Source organism: Alligator sinensis, unplaced genomic scaffold, assembly GCF_000455745.1.
Source record: "Alligator sinensis unplaced genomic scaffold, ASM45574v1 scaffold226_1, whole genome shotgun sequence".
In the NCBI taxonomy this organism is placed as follows: domain Eukaryota; kingdom Metazoa; phylum Chordata; order Crocodylia; family Alligatoridae; genus Alligator; species Alligator sinensis.
In genome coordinates, this window is record NW_005842028.1 from 2416130 (window position 1) to 2433869 (window position 17740).

General features: G+C 43.2%; 1 protein-coding gene across 1 annotated transcript in view; it reads right to left on the minus strand.

The window, feature by feature from the left end:
- Positions 1–17740, minus strand: part of SLC28A3 (solute carrier family 28 member 3) — a 93310-nt gene that overhangs the window by 60777 nt on the left and 14793 nt on the right. The window contains exon 3 of the mRNA XM_006022301.3: positions 4833–4934. Coding sequence (XP_006022363.1) covers positions 4833–4934 — 102 coding nt within the window. The remainder of the gene's footprint in view (positions 1–4832; positions 4935–17740) is intronic.

Here is a 17740-nt window from a genome sequence, read left to right on the forward strand (position 1 = left end):
CAGCTGGAGGAGAAGCCCCCATGGCTGCCCTGCCTGGCCCCATCCCCGGCTGTAGCTGTAGCAGGGGTGATCAGGGCCTCTGGGGGCTTGTGGTAGAGCCCCCCGCACAGCATGGGGGGCAGCGGGGATAATCCCCCTCTACTTGGCCCAGCTGTGCCTGCCTCTCCCCAGCCGATCTGAATCCCCGAATCAGTGGCAAATCAGCACCAACTCTCTGATTATGATTTGGCCAAATTGAATGGGGACAGTGATTTGAATCAACGAATCAAATCATTGTCCTCCGAATCGGAAACCGAACTGAAAACTTCCCTATTTGCACAGGCCTAATGCTTGACTTGATTATTTAGGGCAGGGGTTTCCTACCTTTTTTAACAAGTGTACTCCTTCTCCGTCAAAGTTCCAGCTCATGTACACCTTTATATTTTTTTTCTTGTTTTTAAGGGGGTTTATTCAGCATGGCACAACATTGCTTTTCCTTCTTATCCCTTCAAGTGTTTTGAACAGCACCTAACCAACAGCTAGTAGCAGTGTCAAAATACTGCCTTTTGTGTTCAAATGCTAGATTTATTCATGAAGTTGAGTTACAGCTCTTGAGCCTGATCTGATTTACAGAGGGTCCCTCCAACTTGAGACACATTAGATATACACCCTCTTTAAGGTCCTGTTACACTGCTAGAGTAGTGAAATGCATATGGGAGGCTTTTTGTTTTTTATGCCTACTGAAAACTATGAAGGAAGGAAAGTTTTTCATACAATTAACTTAATTTTCCTTAATATAAAACAGTATCCAGATGTTGCTTGTGTCCTAATTTTCAGTGTGCAGCTATTTTAATGCATGAAAGGAATAAATTAAAAGAATAAATTGTATATTACTTGGTGTGTGTCTGGTGATGTTGTAGTGTGAAATTATGTAATGGAGCAAGACTTCTTTAAAATATATACTGACCCAGCCAAAGAGGAACTTTTATTTAATTTGGCTAAAAGGTGAAAGTGATTATAAGTTGAGTAATTTTAGACTTTGCATGCCATAAATATTTATGTCAATTGCACTTACAGAATTAGTTTATAAATCAAGACCTGTCAGCGCTTTTTCTTTCCCCTTCGATCTGATTTTCTGCCGCCTCTTATAAGTACTGGAATGTCATAAATTAGTTTCCAATGAGACTATTTGAAGCAGAACAGATCAAAGCTAAAATTAATGAAGGGAGGAAATATTAAATAATTTAACTCTGGGAAAAATTAAAATGGTATGTAGAAAAAATAGTGTGTGTTCTGAAGCTGCCATTTCCCTTTTTATAGGACAGTCCAAAACTGCTTGGATACAGATCTCTCTCAGCCCTGTTTATTCAGATGTCTATGAAAGCCCTTGAACACCCTTGTAGCTTTGTGGAACTGTAATATTATACATTACTTGCCCTGATTCCTTCAACTTGATTCCTTTTTTGGGAAGATGGAAGGGGAGGGGCATTCATTGGAAAATAAAAGCAAGATCATACCTGAATCATGCCACTCCTCGTATGCTATGTAGGGTTTGGTAGCCATACAGGTTCTCAATATACATTTGCATCTAAAACATAATTTGGTGACTGCATGCATGGTGTAATAATTAGGTAATACTCTATACCAGCGGTGTCCAAATCATCCAGCCCTGCATGATCATCCAGGCTGGATGATATCCCTGAGCAGGTCTGTGGGCTGGACTAGGACTGGCCCTCTGTGGACTGGCTGTGGCACCAGGTTCAGCCCGTGTGTTGCATACAGCGCATGCCAGCTCCTGGGGCCAGCACAAGGTGTGTACAGTGTGTGGGCTGGACCCAGCACTGCAGACAGCACAGGGGGTTGGCCCAGGGCCTGTATACAGCCTGAGCCTTGGACCCCCTGTGCTGCATTAAGCATTGGGTTCAGCCCACACACCATGGGCAGTGTACACTGTGTGCTGGCCATGGGAGCCATGCCAGCAACACATCCCAAGGGTTGTGGGTGCTGGATGCGAGGCTAATCTAGCTGTGCATGCTGCATGCGGCATAGGGCTGGCATGGGGCACATGCTCCCCACAGTGAGCAGGCTGGACCCAACCCTGAACATGGCATGTGTGGTCTGGCTTCATGCTGGATCTTGGGCTTACCCCCTGTGCTGCCTGTAGCCTCCGTGTTTCATACAGTGTGCGGGGCCAGGGTTGGTGCATGAGATCAGTGCAGCGACCTGTGGGCTGGATCAAATGGCTCCATGGGTTCTTGGGCCATGTTTTACACTCCTGCTTTACACAGAATATGCAAGGCGATTGTGTTGCATTCAGTTTCCCCCTTCCTTATGCTTGGATAATATATTAATGGAATAACATCCTTAGGCATCAAGGGAAATAAAAGAGCCAGGACGTTTCTGACTTAGTTCAGATATGCCAGGGACTTAGGAGAAGTGGGTTCAAGAAATGTCCATGCCCTCCCTTTATTTCCTGTGAACAGGCCAGCCAAAATCCTAGAAATGGCATTCAGGAGAGTTGGAATTTCTGGCAATTAGGCCTAATAGCTTTGTAACCATATAGTAAATGAAATTCTATAAAAAGGGGTAGCAAGATCCATTGAGATCTATTTTCTCCCATGATTCTCAAATTAATTGTTCCTGCTTCAGGCATACAATGCTCAAGAATTTCCAATGTGGTTGTGTACAAAGGGCTGGCTGAAAAACTCCATTCAAACTTTTCTTATCCCGAAAATTGGGTTTTTGACTAAGGAGAATTTTTAGGGAAAGTGGCTGCTTTCCAAAAAAAATATTGTTGTTCAGTGGAAAATGAAAAACTTGAAGTTTTAGAAATATCGACTCATAGGTTTGGAAGGGACCTCAACAGTCATCTAGTCCAAGTCCCTCCACAAATACAAGATTTCTTGTTCTGAAAACAACCAGAGATGCCTATCTAGCTGCTTCTTGATATCCTCCAAAGAAGATGGATCCACAAGTTCATGAAGCAGCTTGTTCCATTGTCCTACTGATTTTACAGTTAGGATTTTTTAAATATAAATCCGTTTTGCTGTAGTTAAATGCTTTGACTCTTGTCCTGCTTTCTGTAGGAATGGAGAACAATTTTTCTTCTTCTTTATGGCAACCTTTCAAATGTTAAAAAACCTGATAATGCAAGCTTGCATCTCCTTTTTCAAGACTAAATGTATCTAATTCCTTCACCCTTTCCTTGTACAACTTGCATTCCAATTTCTTTATTCTCTTCATCACTAACATCTTTATCCTGTCCAGTTTCTCTACAACTGTCTTAAAATGCGGTGTCCAAAACAGGGCAAAGCACTCTAAGCCTAAACTGTGCAAAACAGGATATTTTTTCAACAGCTTTTGGCTAAAAAACATTCAGCTTTTAGCAGAGACCTTCCTGTTTTATGAAAATGTTCGTTTTCATTGTCATTTTCTACTGCAGAAAAAAAATGAAACACACCTTTTCTTACCACCCTTATTTATGTGGCCATCATCTTCAGAGTATGTGAGTGTATATCTCAATTATTAAAGGATTTTATCTTGCTAGTACTCCTGTCACACAGGAAATTATCACACTCGTTTTAAGGAAATGCTAGATTAGGTAATTGCCCAGCATAAAGTCAAGCACCCTACCTAAGTCTCCTGAAGTCTATTTTTACCCACTTAAAATGTAAAAATATAAACTTGGAATAGAATCTGTTTTCTGGCTTTCATCTTCATGGTATCAAATAAGTCCACCATATCGTAATGTGACAATGTGGATAAACATAGCATTGGAAATGTTTCAAAGGCTGTATAGATGTACATGTGGGATAAAATACTCCCAAGCCTGACAAAATAGGACTTGAAGGGAACAGGTACTGTTTTGTACCATTTTGTTCTACCAGAAGTCTGTATGGGTTGTCAGTCCTCCATCATCTCAAAATGATCTTCTGCCCCCAATGATCCCCTCAGCACCCTCGCTGCTGCTGCCTCTTCCCCATTACTAGCACAATAGGGTTCCCAGTGCTCAGGGAGCTCCAGATACTGGGGCTTCTGACACTTAGGAAGCTCTGGGTGCCATAGATCCCAAAACTCAGGTGCTACAGCTCCCAGCACTGAAAGCACTCCAGGCATTGCGATTCCTGGCATTTAAGGGGGCTGTCAGTCTATTCAAAACCTTTGGATTAATGTACTCATAGATTCATAGATTGTTAGGGGCTGGAAGGGACCTCAGAAGATCATCAGGTCCAGCCCTTCTGCACTAGACAAGAAAGACAACTGGGGTCAGGTGACCCCAGCGAGGTGACCATCCAGTCTCCTCTTGAAGATTTCCAGGGTAGGGGATTGCACCACCTTTGGGGGGAGTTTATTCCACAGTCTAGACACCCTGACTGTGAAGAATTTTTTCCTAGTGTTAAGCCTGAAACGGTCTTCCAGGAGTTTGTGGCCACTACTCCTGGTTTTCCCCAAGGGTGCCTTGGTGAACAGTTGTTCACCGAGCTCCTTCTACCCTCTCCATCTTATTTCTTTGCCTATACTTTTCATCATGACTAGCATGTTGATGATTTATCCATAATTTGCATGAAGATATTAAGAAATTATAAAACATTTATATGACTCCTGGAAGTCAACTTAATTTCATGATGATTTTTACAGATTTCAGAACTAACTTGCCTATGGAGAACAGAACTAACTTGCCTATCCCTTAGCAGATTCCAGTTCTAAGTTATTAATTCAGTCTTAGATGGATTTTCACAGGTGACTATTCATTGTATGTCTTGGCAGTATTTTAAGTCCTATTAGGTTTGTGGTTCTGAATTATTTTAGTGAATGGATAATTTTTTATATGAAGGAAAAAAAAGACCTCTTACCTGGATAGTATGCACATTATCCCCATTTTGTAAATTCCTGTTTCTGAGGGAATGATTGCTGGAGCCTTCCTCATTTATAGTGTCCTCATATCCATGATCCTTCTGAAAAGTGCAAAGATTGAAAATAATACATCAAAACTAGAACCAAAAATCTGTCTAATGCAGCAACAGTTTAATTATACTCAGACATTCAGGTCTCTGCACTGTACTTTGATGAGATAGCAGCACACTCGAGGGAAGCACTTCAAGGTGCTGAGTGCCAAAGTTGCTAATTCTATCTCCTCAAACACCAAAGATTCATAGTTTAGACAAATAAGAAATAGTATGGTTCAAATCTTAGTACTGTAACTTTTTTTTTTCCTGCCAGTTCAGTGATGCTGTACTATTTTAGCCACACAAGGTTCTAACAATGCCTGGGGGAACACAGTAATCAATCAAAGAAAGATGTTCAAAATGATTATTATAACTAAAGAAAAACAAGTTACAACCCCCCACCCCTTCCCCCCCAATACTGGAGATAAATGGTAAGTCATGGCCACTCCAGTTATGATCTCTTTCACGTATCTCTCTGTAGCAAGCTTTCAACATCTTAGAAAGTTGGTTTGCCCACTGAGCCCTGCCCCGTTCTTAGGTAAATTAAGTCCAAAAGATATTAATTCCCATGCCAGTAACATATCTTGTCCTGATATAGATAACTAAAACAGTTCACAGAGGGCAAGGTAATTTCATTAAAGTGTTGGTGAGTTCTGTTGGGTTTATCATGGATAACTTAAACACTTAGGACACTTAACCTAAACAATTAATTTATATTTACCTATTTATAAAGTCCTGTGGACTGAATAAAGTATTTAATCCAGTTACTTAGAAACCATTTAGGAGTTACCCAACTGAAATAACAACCTTTATTATGAATTCACTAAATCACCTTAAGGAGTACTCCTTGAGAGCCCACAATTTCTTCTGATTCACCAACTTTACCTTATATCTTCACTCTAGAAATACACAGGCTAAAAGATCTGGTGTTTAACAGCAGAGGTTGTTAATACCTTAAGTTACAGTGGATGCATCTACACATGCATTAATGCACTTTAGCTAATGCACATGAAATCTAGTACCTCTGGGCATTTATACACATGCTCTGGGAACTCGCTGAATGAAGTGAACTAAAGGTCACTTAAAAAGCATTCACTTTAGTTAAAGTGCCCCTGCTGCCATTTTTCAGCACAGGGATGCTAATACAATAGATGTTCCTGGCGCTTTAATTAGAGCATTAAAATAGATGAATGTGCATTAAAGCATACATGTAGGTGCACCCAAGGTAACATTCAGTATACTGAATAGTGATGAGGTTGGTGTGCTGGGGGAGACTTCATTGGGGTATGCATATTTGGGCAAAAACTAGTACTTTAATAAAGGGGCAGGGCTGATGTGAGCCAGAGAATCTGAAAGCTAGTCCCTTTGAGGACCAGCAGGAACCAGTGAACAGGGCTGTTTGCCAGGTAATGTGGCTTCAAAGTAATTGCCAGTACCAAAGCAGAGGCAAAATATATAGAGGGATCTCACTGGGGAGTGCAAAGCTAACAAGAGGGTTTTCAAGGTAACTTGATTTAGACAGATTCACCATCTAAGGCGGAGGTCATAAAAATTTTATATCCTCTTGAAAAAAGATAGGAAGGAAGGAGGAAACTTAAGTGCAAATGATGGTGAGGGTAAGTCTGCATGGACAAAATGTAAGTGCTTCTACACAAGTGCCAGATGTCTTAAAAATCAGATGGGCTAATTAGAATGCCTGGCATTAAATGACAATATTGCCATAATAAGCGTTTTGGAGGCTTGGTGGAAAGATGACAATCAATGGGATACTGCGATACCACAGTAAAAGTCTATACAGGAACAAAAGAGTAGGACGGTTTGGGGGAATAGAGGAAATAGCACTGTATGTTAAAGATAGCACAGATGGTAACACACAAAAATCTTAACTGAAATGAAAAAGTACCATAGAAATGCTGTGTGAAGATGGTCTATGTTTAAGTAAAAGAAACATAGTACTCGTGTTGTGATGCTGATCACCTGATCATGGTAGCAAAGCTAATTATGAAATGCTAAGAGAGATGAGAGAAGCTGCAAAAGTAGAACATGCAATAATAATTGGAGATTTCAATTATCCTTGGATAGACTGGGTAAATTCCTTGTTGGAGCGAGATGCAGAAAGAACATTTCTGGATACAATATATGACTGCTTTCTAGAAGAACTAGTTCTGGAACTTAAAAGAGGAGAAGCAATTCTAGACCTAATACTGACAAGTACACAGGACCTGGTTATCTGTGGGTAAGCCGCTGTGTAATCATGATCATAATACAATCATATGCAACACATTAGCAGGAAGGAGTAAGCCAAAAAACAAAAATCTACTACTTATATTGAACTTTAAAAATGGAAACTATACACAAATGAGGAAGCTAGTTAGAAAGAGGTTAAATGGAACAGTAAAGAAGGTAAAAGGCCTGCAGGGAGTCTTGAAGCCATTTAAACATCGAAGCCATTTAAACATCATATTAGAATATCAGAAAAAGTGTATACAACACAAAACATGTCACAAACAGTCTAATCCCCCTCACCCCCTTCATAGTTTAATAGAAGAACTAAGCAGGTAACTGAAGGCAAAAAAGGCACTGGTCAAAAAATGGAAGGTGCGTCTACATGGGGAAAATATAAAAAAATGCATGAACTCTGGCAGGTCAAACATCAAGTGTAAATAAGGGAAGTAAAAAAGGGGTTGTGAAATGTTTCATGAAAGATGCTAAAGGGCAAAATAATACACACATGGAAAATGACATCAACTATATACACACAGTGGTGGGCTCTGAACTAGCTGTTACCACTCAGCTTGGACATCTTAGAAAATTTAAATGTACACTGGCATAACAATGGTGTGCCTACATCTTAAATCCTGTGTGCAGTTCTGGTCTTCCTCTCAAAGATATGATGTATAGATAAAGTAAATAGAAACTATTATTCACTAAGTCCCAGAAATACAGTTATCAGGAGGTTTAAAACAAACAAGAGGAAGTACTTTTTTGTTTATACAGCACGTAGTTAACTTGTGGAATTCATTTTAAGCTTTCATAATAAAGGAAAGTGAACAAGATAATTACAGAATTGCTACTTTAGGAAAACCCATACTTGAGAACTACTGGATTTTGCCATTTCTTACAGACCTGCTGATTTTGTCTGAATGAATGACAACAGATTTCAAGTTGGAGGATCAGATTCTGGTAATCCTAGGAGTTAGTGAAAACTGGCTTTTGGCTAACATTCATTAAGATAGGGGTTGGTAACCTACAGCTCACAAGCAGGATCTGGCCTATGAATACAATGGACCCAGCTGGCAGCGGTGCAGGGAATCAGCAGCGCACTTTAGCCACAGTGACAGGCCAAGGTCCTCAAGGTCCGACTTATTGTCTACGTGTGTTCAGTGCTCTCTGCTGATGCAGGGGAGGCATCACCAGGATCCTGGGAGCAGTCTTTTTCTAGCTATACCCTTCACAGCAGCTGCTGATTGCCAGGGGATGTAGAGGTGTAGCCTGCAGCAGGGGCTAGGTAACAAACAGCAGTCCACAGTGGCAAAAGGCTGCCAATCTCTATATTAAGACAATGAAGAGAAGCTCAACAACTGAAGCAAGGGAGTCTTTCCATTAACTTCAGTGGGCTTCGAATGAGGTCCTTCAAGTACAGAAAAAAGCTCTCTCTTCATGACGCTTTCATTTGCTCTCTCTTCATCAACCCTTGCATTAATCATACTCATCTTTTACTCAGAGGAAAATGGTGCAGTGTATATATACTGTACTTCTCTTTCTGACGTCCCATGAAAACAGTACTATTCAAATGTTAAACATATGCTTTGCTTTTTCCTCTTGTTTAGGTTTTTAAGCTTACTTCAGAAGTTGCACAAAAAATACCAAATTGCCACTGATATCATCTGCAATTGCCAATTTATTCTACATAAGCATCCAGGAGTAACAGAAGATCCACTCACATATTTCATTCATACCCTCCTCAGCCTCATAAGAAGTGTTTGCAGCACTGCAAAAGGATCATGTGCTGTAAGATCTTAAGCAAGTGAATTGTATGTTAGTTTTAGGCCCAAATCTGAGAGGACCTGACCACTGTCTGAGCACTCTCAACTCCTAGACTAGGGACAGAAATTACAAATAAACCAGTATAAGGATTGGAAACCAGTTCAGATCTGTAACACAACAGAAGTTCAGTGCCTATAAACTGCTTTCAAAATGGCCCAAACCAGCTTAAGATAAACCTGGATGGATATAGCATCAGACTTAACTCATTTAGGTTAAATTGGTTTACTGAACTTCTGTCCCAGATCCCCTCTAGATTCAAGTTAACTTGCAGTCCTCCAGCATGCCAGGATGCTTTGCACTTCCCCCACAACCCCCCCCCCCCCCCCACAGGGTGGGTGGGTGAGCCTTAGCCCAAGCTGTTTGCTCCAACCCAGCAGGGAGGTATGCTCTAGTGCTCTCCAGCTTCCAGCCTGGACCACTGCATGTGGCTGCATTTTCAGAATCAAAAGTGAATGGCTGTTCATTTGCTTGTTGTCAGACTTCTGGGGGCTTTGAGGAGAAAATATGTGGATTTCAGAAGCAAAAACTGTCCTCCCTTCATTTAAACTAGGGGTGCACCAATAGAGATTTTGGGGCTGATAGTCAATTTTGAAGGAGGCATATCATCAATACTGATCTGATTTCTGATACCAGCCTCGCACCTTGGAAAGCTGCATGCAGCTGGTAAGTCTGGTGTAGTGGAAGGGGAGGGGAAAGGGAAGGGGCTTGTGGGGGGAAGATCAAGGCCCCCCGCAGTGAAGGAAGAGTGGGGCTGGGGCAGGGGCTGGGACAAGTGCCTCCCAGTTGGGGTTGGGTGGGCACAGGATAGAGCCATGGCTCATTCAGGGGGCGTGGGGAGGAGGGGTGGCTCCTGCTGCTGTGCGCTGTTTGTCCAGGAGCTGCTGGTTCAGCACTCACCTGCTCATCCAGTGGCTCCTGCTGCTGTTCCCACTGCTTGTCCAGGAGAGCACGGGGGGCATGTGCCCCTGGATCTGCAGAGGGCTGGGCAGGCCAGGAAGAACCTCATGCAGCCTCGCCCCATCCAGCCCTGCTTTGCAGATCTGGGGTCATACGCCTCCCTCCCCCATGCCCTCCTGGACTAGCTGCAGAAGCCACCAAATGAGTGCCAGACAAGTGGCTCCTAAATGAGTGGCATGCAGCAGCGGAAGCCACCCCGTCCTCTTCCCCACACCCACCAAATGAGCTATGGCTCAGTCCTGTGTCCAGCCATGGCTGGGCAGTGCTTGCCCCAACCCCTGCACCAGCCCCACTCCTCCCTCACCGTGGGGTACCTCAATCTGCCCCCCATGCCCCTTCCCTCCCTCCTCCCCTTTCACCACACCAGACTTATCAGCTGCACGCAGATCTCCAAGCTGCTGGGCTGTGCTCCTCACCACCTACGTGCTGCACTGTGGTGGTGCTCACACATGGGCATTTATCAGCCAAATCAGGCTGATTTCTGATACGATCAATTTTCTTTATATTGGTGCCAATCCAATATCAGACTGATGTATCAGTGCACCTCTAATTTATACATAAACAGGAGAATGAATTTCATGGTGACAGCCACGTGCATTCATTTTTAGTAATAATTCAGATGCAGTTGGACAATGCTGACATGTAGAGTTCCTGCTCCCTTCCTGTACCTGGTAGATTTTCCTGCTTGCAGACCAGTTCTTGATGGAATGTGAATGGTGTGCAAAACTGTGGAATCATTTTGTATAAACGTAGCCATCAATTAATGCTTCCTTTTACACAGAAGACATGTCCATTTGTCATGCCTTCTGCATGACTGTGTCCTTTGAATTGGAACCATTTGATCAGCTTAATTTTTACTCTTTCTGTTGTTTTGGTATAGAAAACCTGTTCTAAAAAACTAGTATGGTATGAGGCCATAAAACCATTTTGGCAGGTGTGCCACAAATTAAGCACCATGACCTCCCTGAGTGCCACCCCAGCCCCTTTCCCTTGTCCAATCTGCTGCTTTGTTTTCTGTTCCCTGCCTAATATCCTGCTCTGATTTTTGCAGCCTACCCTATCTGTTGCTGTGTGGTCTACCCCCTCCCTGATCTGCTGTGCAGAGGCTGCCTGTGAAGCTTATAGCACATGTGCCGCAGGTTGGCCACCACTGAACTAGTATAATTTTCATGACCTCTATTGAATCCTATGTCTAGCCACAGTATGTACCACAGGATTTTTTCAGCTGGTAATGAAAAATGAATTGGTATGACAGTTCCAAGACAACTGCTTAAGAATTACATGGTGTTTTAGAATAGTATATTATTGTTAGAGATAATAATATGGATGACTAAGAATGTCAAGTGGAAAATCAAGTGTCGACATATGCAAATAACACTATTAGTTGCATTTAAAATATGGGGAAGTAAGTGATTTGCCTGAACAATTGGTCATAGTATTTGCTTGCTCAAATGGAAATGCATAAGCATGTTTGGGTTTTTTTTGGATAGTCAGCCTTTCATTTTGTACTCCGCCTCCTCAAGCAGTTTCAATATTTAATTCAGGCAGTCAGCTGGTCAACTGCAAAAGATGTCTGAATTGCAGTTTACCAAATTTTGTTTTTCTGGCATATTCTCCATTCTTTTTGGCTTTCTGATCCATCCAGCCTCTTATGTTAACTAACATGCCAGCATCTATTTTAAAAGCCTCAATAGGTATGTTACATTTAGAGGCAAAATTTTCTGGATCAGTAATGAGGTCAAAGAACAATGATAGTTTTGTTTTTTTATTACTTGTTACCATATTTAATCACTTTAAAAAATACTGAACTCTCAGGTTAAATTAAAGAAAATGGGCCTCTCAGGAGACACAGAAGGAATGAAAAATGAACCACTAGGTTTAAATTTAGATAGCCAAACTCCAACATGGAGGTGTGCAAGTGGTGTAAATTAGGCCTACTCACCTGTAGACAAGTGTCAGCTGTGCAGAGTAAGACAGCTATCAGTCTCTGACATAGTGGCTGGCACAGTGAGAATTATGGCTGCCTATAGATGTGCTGATTTGTGTTCTAATTAGAATGAGCTGGAGCAGATTCTGTTAATTGAGTCCGCTCCACGTTCTAATTAGAACACTCCAGTATCGCCTCACTGTTCCGTGTATTAAGTGCCCCCCATTTTAAAATGGCTATGGGGCGCTTAAATTAAAGCTTGTTGTATGAGCTTTAATTAAAGCTCCCCTGCAGCCATTTCAAAATGCAGGCAGGAGGAGGGGGACAGGAGGCTTAATACACGTGAAGGTGGGCTGTTTTAATTAGAGCAGCTGCTGACTGACAGGCTTAAGATGTTGCATTACCCATCTTACAGAAACCAAAAAAGAAAAGCTGCTCATAATCATACCAGACAGTTTGTGACAGTCAGACAGCTAAACAAACAAAAAAAGCTTCAGCAAGTCATAGATATGATCCAGCATCCCCACAGCTGTGGCATTTAAAACCTGTCCATATTTTGGAGTTTTACTTTATTTCCACTTTAGTTTGTTGAGTGCATTGTAGTCTATGCTGTGAAGCCTTGTGTGAACAACTACCCAAAAGTCAGGGCAGAAAATGTGACTTTGTTTACTGGCAATTTAATGGGGCCTAGAGTCTTAGAATTGACTTAGAACCATTTTCGTGCCATGATCAAAATACTTGAGAGAGGAGCTAGGTTAGCTCTAAACGTGGAGGGGAGGGGATCTGAATTTTGTTATTAAACATAGCACTTCTGGGTAGAGGCATACCAACCAGGGGCTTGCCTTGGTTGGAAGGAGTGGTGGCAGGGGCTGAGATGGCTGTAGCACAGGGGTGGGCAAAATACAACCCGCAGGCTGGATCTGGCCCATGGAGGGATTTTGTCTGGCCCGTAGCGGGTCCCTTGGTCCTGCCTTGCCCAGGTGCTGTCCAGCCTGTGGTGTGTCCCGCTGCCCTCAGGCACACAGCAGGGTTGGGGTGGCTCTACAGCTGGACTGCATTTTTGACAGCCCAGGTGGTGGTGGCTCCTTTGGGCTGCCACTGGTCCCAGCCCCATGGTACTGGCAGAGACCTCTGTGCACAGCTCCAATCTGGGCTGTCCCATGCCTGCTCTGGATCAACCATGACTGGAACAGACCAGCTGAGACCTGTGTGCACAGTTCCAACCCTGGCCTGCCCTGCACCCACGCTGGATCACCTACCCACAATGAGCAGCGACAGTAGTGGCGGTGTCAGGGCAGAAGCTGCTGCTGAGCACAGGGGAAAAACGGCTGCCTCCCCTTTGCCACTGCTGGGCTCTTCTTGCTGCAGCCGCCCAGAGCTCATGCCCAGGCTGCCCTGTGGCTCCTCTCTACTACTGTCACCACCACTTCTGGCCAGGGTTCAAGTTACAGTTTGACTCTTGGGGTGGGCCTGCAAAAAAAGTGGGGCTGCTTCCATCCCATCCAGTGGGGCAGTGGTGGCAGTGGAGAGGAGCCACAGGGCAGCCCAAGTGTGGGCTTCAGGTGGCTGCAGCAAGAAAGGCCTGGCAGCAGCAAGGGGGAAGGTCCGCTTTTCCCCCATGTCCAGCAGCAGCTTCTGTTTGGCTGATGCCACTGCTCATTGTAGGTAGGCAGTCTGGAGCAGGACAAGGGTGGGCCAGGGTCAGGGCTATGTGTACGGGTCCTGGCTGGTCTGGAGCTGGTCCACCTTCCTGTCCCCCTTGCTGCCACCAGCCCCCACCACTCCCAGCTCCCCATAGCCTCTGCCCCTTCCCCTGCTCCCCAGTTTCTCCTCCCACACCTTACTGTCACATGCTGCTGGGCTCTGTTTCTTCCTGGAGCACAGCATGTTGAAGCACAGCTCTTGCCAGCCATGCAATAGTGTTGGCATTGCTGATGGGCCAGGCAGGGGACATGTCCTCTGTTCTCCAGCAGGGAACCCAGCCTCAGCCAGAGTCCAACTGTGCCTGACAGTAACGAGGGAGAAGCATGGACAGAAGCTGCTAAGACAAGTTGAGGGCAGGAGGTTGCTGTGGAGGGGTCAGAGTCAGATCTGCAGCAGGCGCTTGCCCCTCCTCCCTACTTTGCACATGAATCTAAGATGAAGGGCTTCTCCCTCATGCTGACTTGGGGGAAAACTTGTTTTAGATTCAAGTAAAAATGGTAAATTGCAGCCTGCAGGGCTTGTTTGTGTGGCTACTGGAGCTTCTATGTTGGCACAGCTCTGGAACCCAAGGTGTGAAAGCTGCTGCGGCTTGCCCCCCACCCTTTGCCCTCCTGCTTGAATTTGGGATTTTTGGTCACCATTGGTCACCATTTGCTCACCATTGGTGACTAAAAATCAGGAGCAGGGGCAGAGCTGGGCTAGGGAATTAGCATTGGCAGCATTCAGTCCTGGGTTCCAGAGCTCCTCCACCTGCACTGACAAGCTCCTGTTGGAGGTGGCTCATCCAGCCCATGAGATGCTCTGCAGTCTGAATCTGGCCCAAGGGGCCAAGTGAGTTGGACACCCATGGTCTGTTACCATCCTCTTCCTAACTACCCTTCAGGTATTTGAAGATTGTTATCAAATCCTCTCTTAGTCTTCTCATTTCCAGGCTAAATAATCCTGGTACTTCCAACTTTTCCTTGTCTTGCTTTCCTCTAATCATTTTTCTTGTTCTCTGACAGATTATTCCTAGTTTATCCACATCTTTCCTGAAATGCAGTGTCCTGAAATCTTTCCTGAAATGGAGTGCAATGGATGTAGTACTCCAAGTGAGGCCTCTCCAGGACTGAACAGAATGGAAGAATCAATCCCTTCGATGTGCAAGTGAAACAAGATGCTCCTGTTAATACAGCCCAGCATGCTATTAGTTTTGTTTTGTTTTGTTGCAATTAGAGAACACCATTGGCTCATATTCAGTTTCTGGTCAGCTATAATTTCCAAGTCCTTTCCTGCAGTACTGCATCCTAAATGGTCATTCCCCAGACTGTACTGTGCATGTGATTGTTCTGTCCTAAGTGCAGGACTTGGCACTTGTCCTTATTGAATTACATTTGATTAATTTTGGACCATTTCTCCAGTTTATCAAGGTCCATCTAAATCCTAATCCTATCCCCATGGTGTCTGCAACTCCACCCATCCTAGTGTCATCTTCAAATTTATTAAGTGTGCACTCAATGCCATCCTCCAAATCATTATTGAAGATATTTGGCAATATATGTGTTTGGCAATCAGATGTGTTTGGCAATATCTTTTACTGGACCAACTGTATGACTGGGAAAGATTTCCTTCCCCAGTCTGGGAAAAAACCAGATACAGCCTATGCTAAACAGCAGTTAAAAATGGCATTAGTTTACCTAATGAGATTAAACAAGTGATCACTTAAAAAGGAAAGTGGGCAGTAAACCCTTTGAGTGGGAGGGAAGTTATCAGAAATACTTACAGACCAAGCAGAGAACATTTGAAGTGGAGAAACCTAGTTGCATAAAAAAATACGGCAGTAGAAGATATTTCCAAACAAAATCCTGTTCCTTATAGTTTCTCAGCCACTGATACCCTCACAGGACTCTTAGTAAGAGAGTTGCAGTTCCCCAAGTCCGTTCCTACAAACAGCTCCAGTGGAATCCATGTAATGCAAGTGCGCAGCAGCTGATTTTAGGAAGGACTGGGAATCTCCACAGACATGGAAAAGATGACTTCCAGTTGTGTAAAATTTGCTACTTGTACGCGTTACATAGCTAGAGGGCAGGTTAGAGACCAACTGAATCAGATAAACCTTAGAGACCAACTGAATCAGAGACAGATGAGTAGCATGCTGTCTTTCAAAGCTGTTATTAGATTATTGTTTTATGGGAGCTTTTCACTGAGTTGCATGAAAGGCTATTATTTAAGTATCTAGAGACAAACTGAAATGGAAAAAACCTCAAATAGTTATTCATCACTGAACATTTCTATAAGTAAGTAAAAGGCTTTTATCAGAGCCTATTACAGTCTGTCATTGTAAACTCACTTGACAATGCATGGCAAAAAGGCTCTTGTGCTTGAAGAAAAATACTGATACGACTCTGACCAAAAGACATTTACCACTGAGTAGCTTTGAACAACACCAGAAAACTGTTGTATTTACTTTGTAAAACAAACTAAATGCAGCAGATTTACTTTGTCCCGTCTAATTTTTTCTGTTATTTTATGGTTTAATCATTAAACAGCTACGACACACATGAGATTTTAAGTTTGTAGGGTAGTGGCATAGGTGAATTAAAAAAAGTTTCAATTAATCAATTTCCTGGATGTATTCATATTTAGACGCAGTGACTGGCTGCTTTGATTCTCTTGCGTCTCAGGAAGGTTATTGGTTGCTTAGTACAAACTGACCAATACAAAAGAAACTGCCAGATACAAGTTCTTTGGAGAAGATAAGTGTTCATGCATGACCTACTTTAACACAAGGAAATAAGAAGAGTCATTGATCTTGTTTAAATCCTTGACTGATATTGTTGAATGATCTATTTTGCATATGCAGAAAGTTAAATATTATCTTGGGATTCTCATCTTAAGAAATAAGTCATTTGTTGGTTTACAAGTGGAATCCCCACATAATAATTTTTTTTAACATAAAATCCTTCACCAAAAAATTCAGGCTTGACAATCTAGTGTGAATGTGATCTAAACTCACTGGAGGGCTAGATTCACAAACAAGACTTGAAGAATTAAGCATTGCAATGCAGAGTCAATTCTCTAACACCTAGTACAGGAAAAAAACCTGTGATCTTAACAATAATGCATAGGCACCTAAAATCCACATGCAGGGGTCTACCTCAGCTAGCTCCATGTTCCCTGGGAAAAACTTATCCTCTGACACAGCCTTTCTACCCTGTGCTCTTATAGACAAACAAGTAGACACATAAGACTTACTTCTGCTCAGCTAGCCATTTCAGTTAGATAAGAAATAGGCATTGCCAAATGCAGCGGATCCGCTGTGCCAGGATGTGTGCTGTCACAGCTGATCCACTTTACTGAGCAAAAAACACTTCACCCATTATCCTGTCCATTAATCTTACAGGACAATGGGCAACATGTTTTCCTGAGGTTTGCAAGGCCCAATCCTGTCCAAGGCCCTGGAGCACCTGTCTGGGCTGGTTGGGAATGCAGGCAGCTCTAGGCTGGCTGAGCTCTCCATACATGAAGCAAATAGATGTCCACCACTAAACAGTGGCACAAATTAATACCATCTTTGTCACAGCCACAAATTTTGGGCATTTGTGGGACAAACAAGCATACACACAACGTAATTATTTTTATGGTGGCAAAAAGGTGATAAAAGAAAATATCTGTTTCTACCCTTAGAAATTTTTTGGATATCCAGGGGCCAAAAAAACCTGTGCAAAAAAAAAAAAAGCGGGGTGGCACACACGGGGGCAAAGTGCACCGCTCAAAACTGGAGTCGGGCCGGTCAGAGCCACACTCTGGCTGCCAGCCAGGCTCTGAGCAGCAGGAGCACCCAGGAGCTCCTCAGGACCCCAGGCTGCCCTACCCCACCCAGGGTAACTTGCCACATGCCACAAGGTGTGTGACACAGGTGTCACCTGGGGACAACTAGCAGCAGCATAAGGTGTACCACTGCCAGTTGTTCCTGGGGAACCAAATGTCCATGCTCGTGTAGGTGCAGTTTGTGCACTGAAATATAGGGAAGCATCATTCCTTTTCATTCTGCCTGCAGTTTGGCAGTGTCTGAGCTCTTGGTAAGATGGTTTTACCATATTAATGACAACTAGATTTATAATAATAAATACTAGTGCATCTTGGTTCAGTGAATGAAAAGAAATGACATATTGCATATGGTAGGTGAGAGGATTCCTGC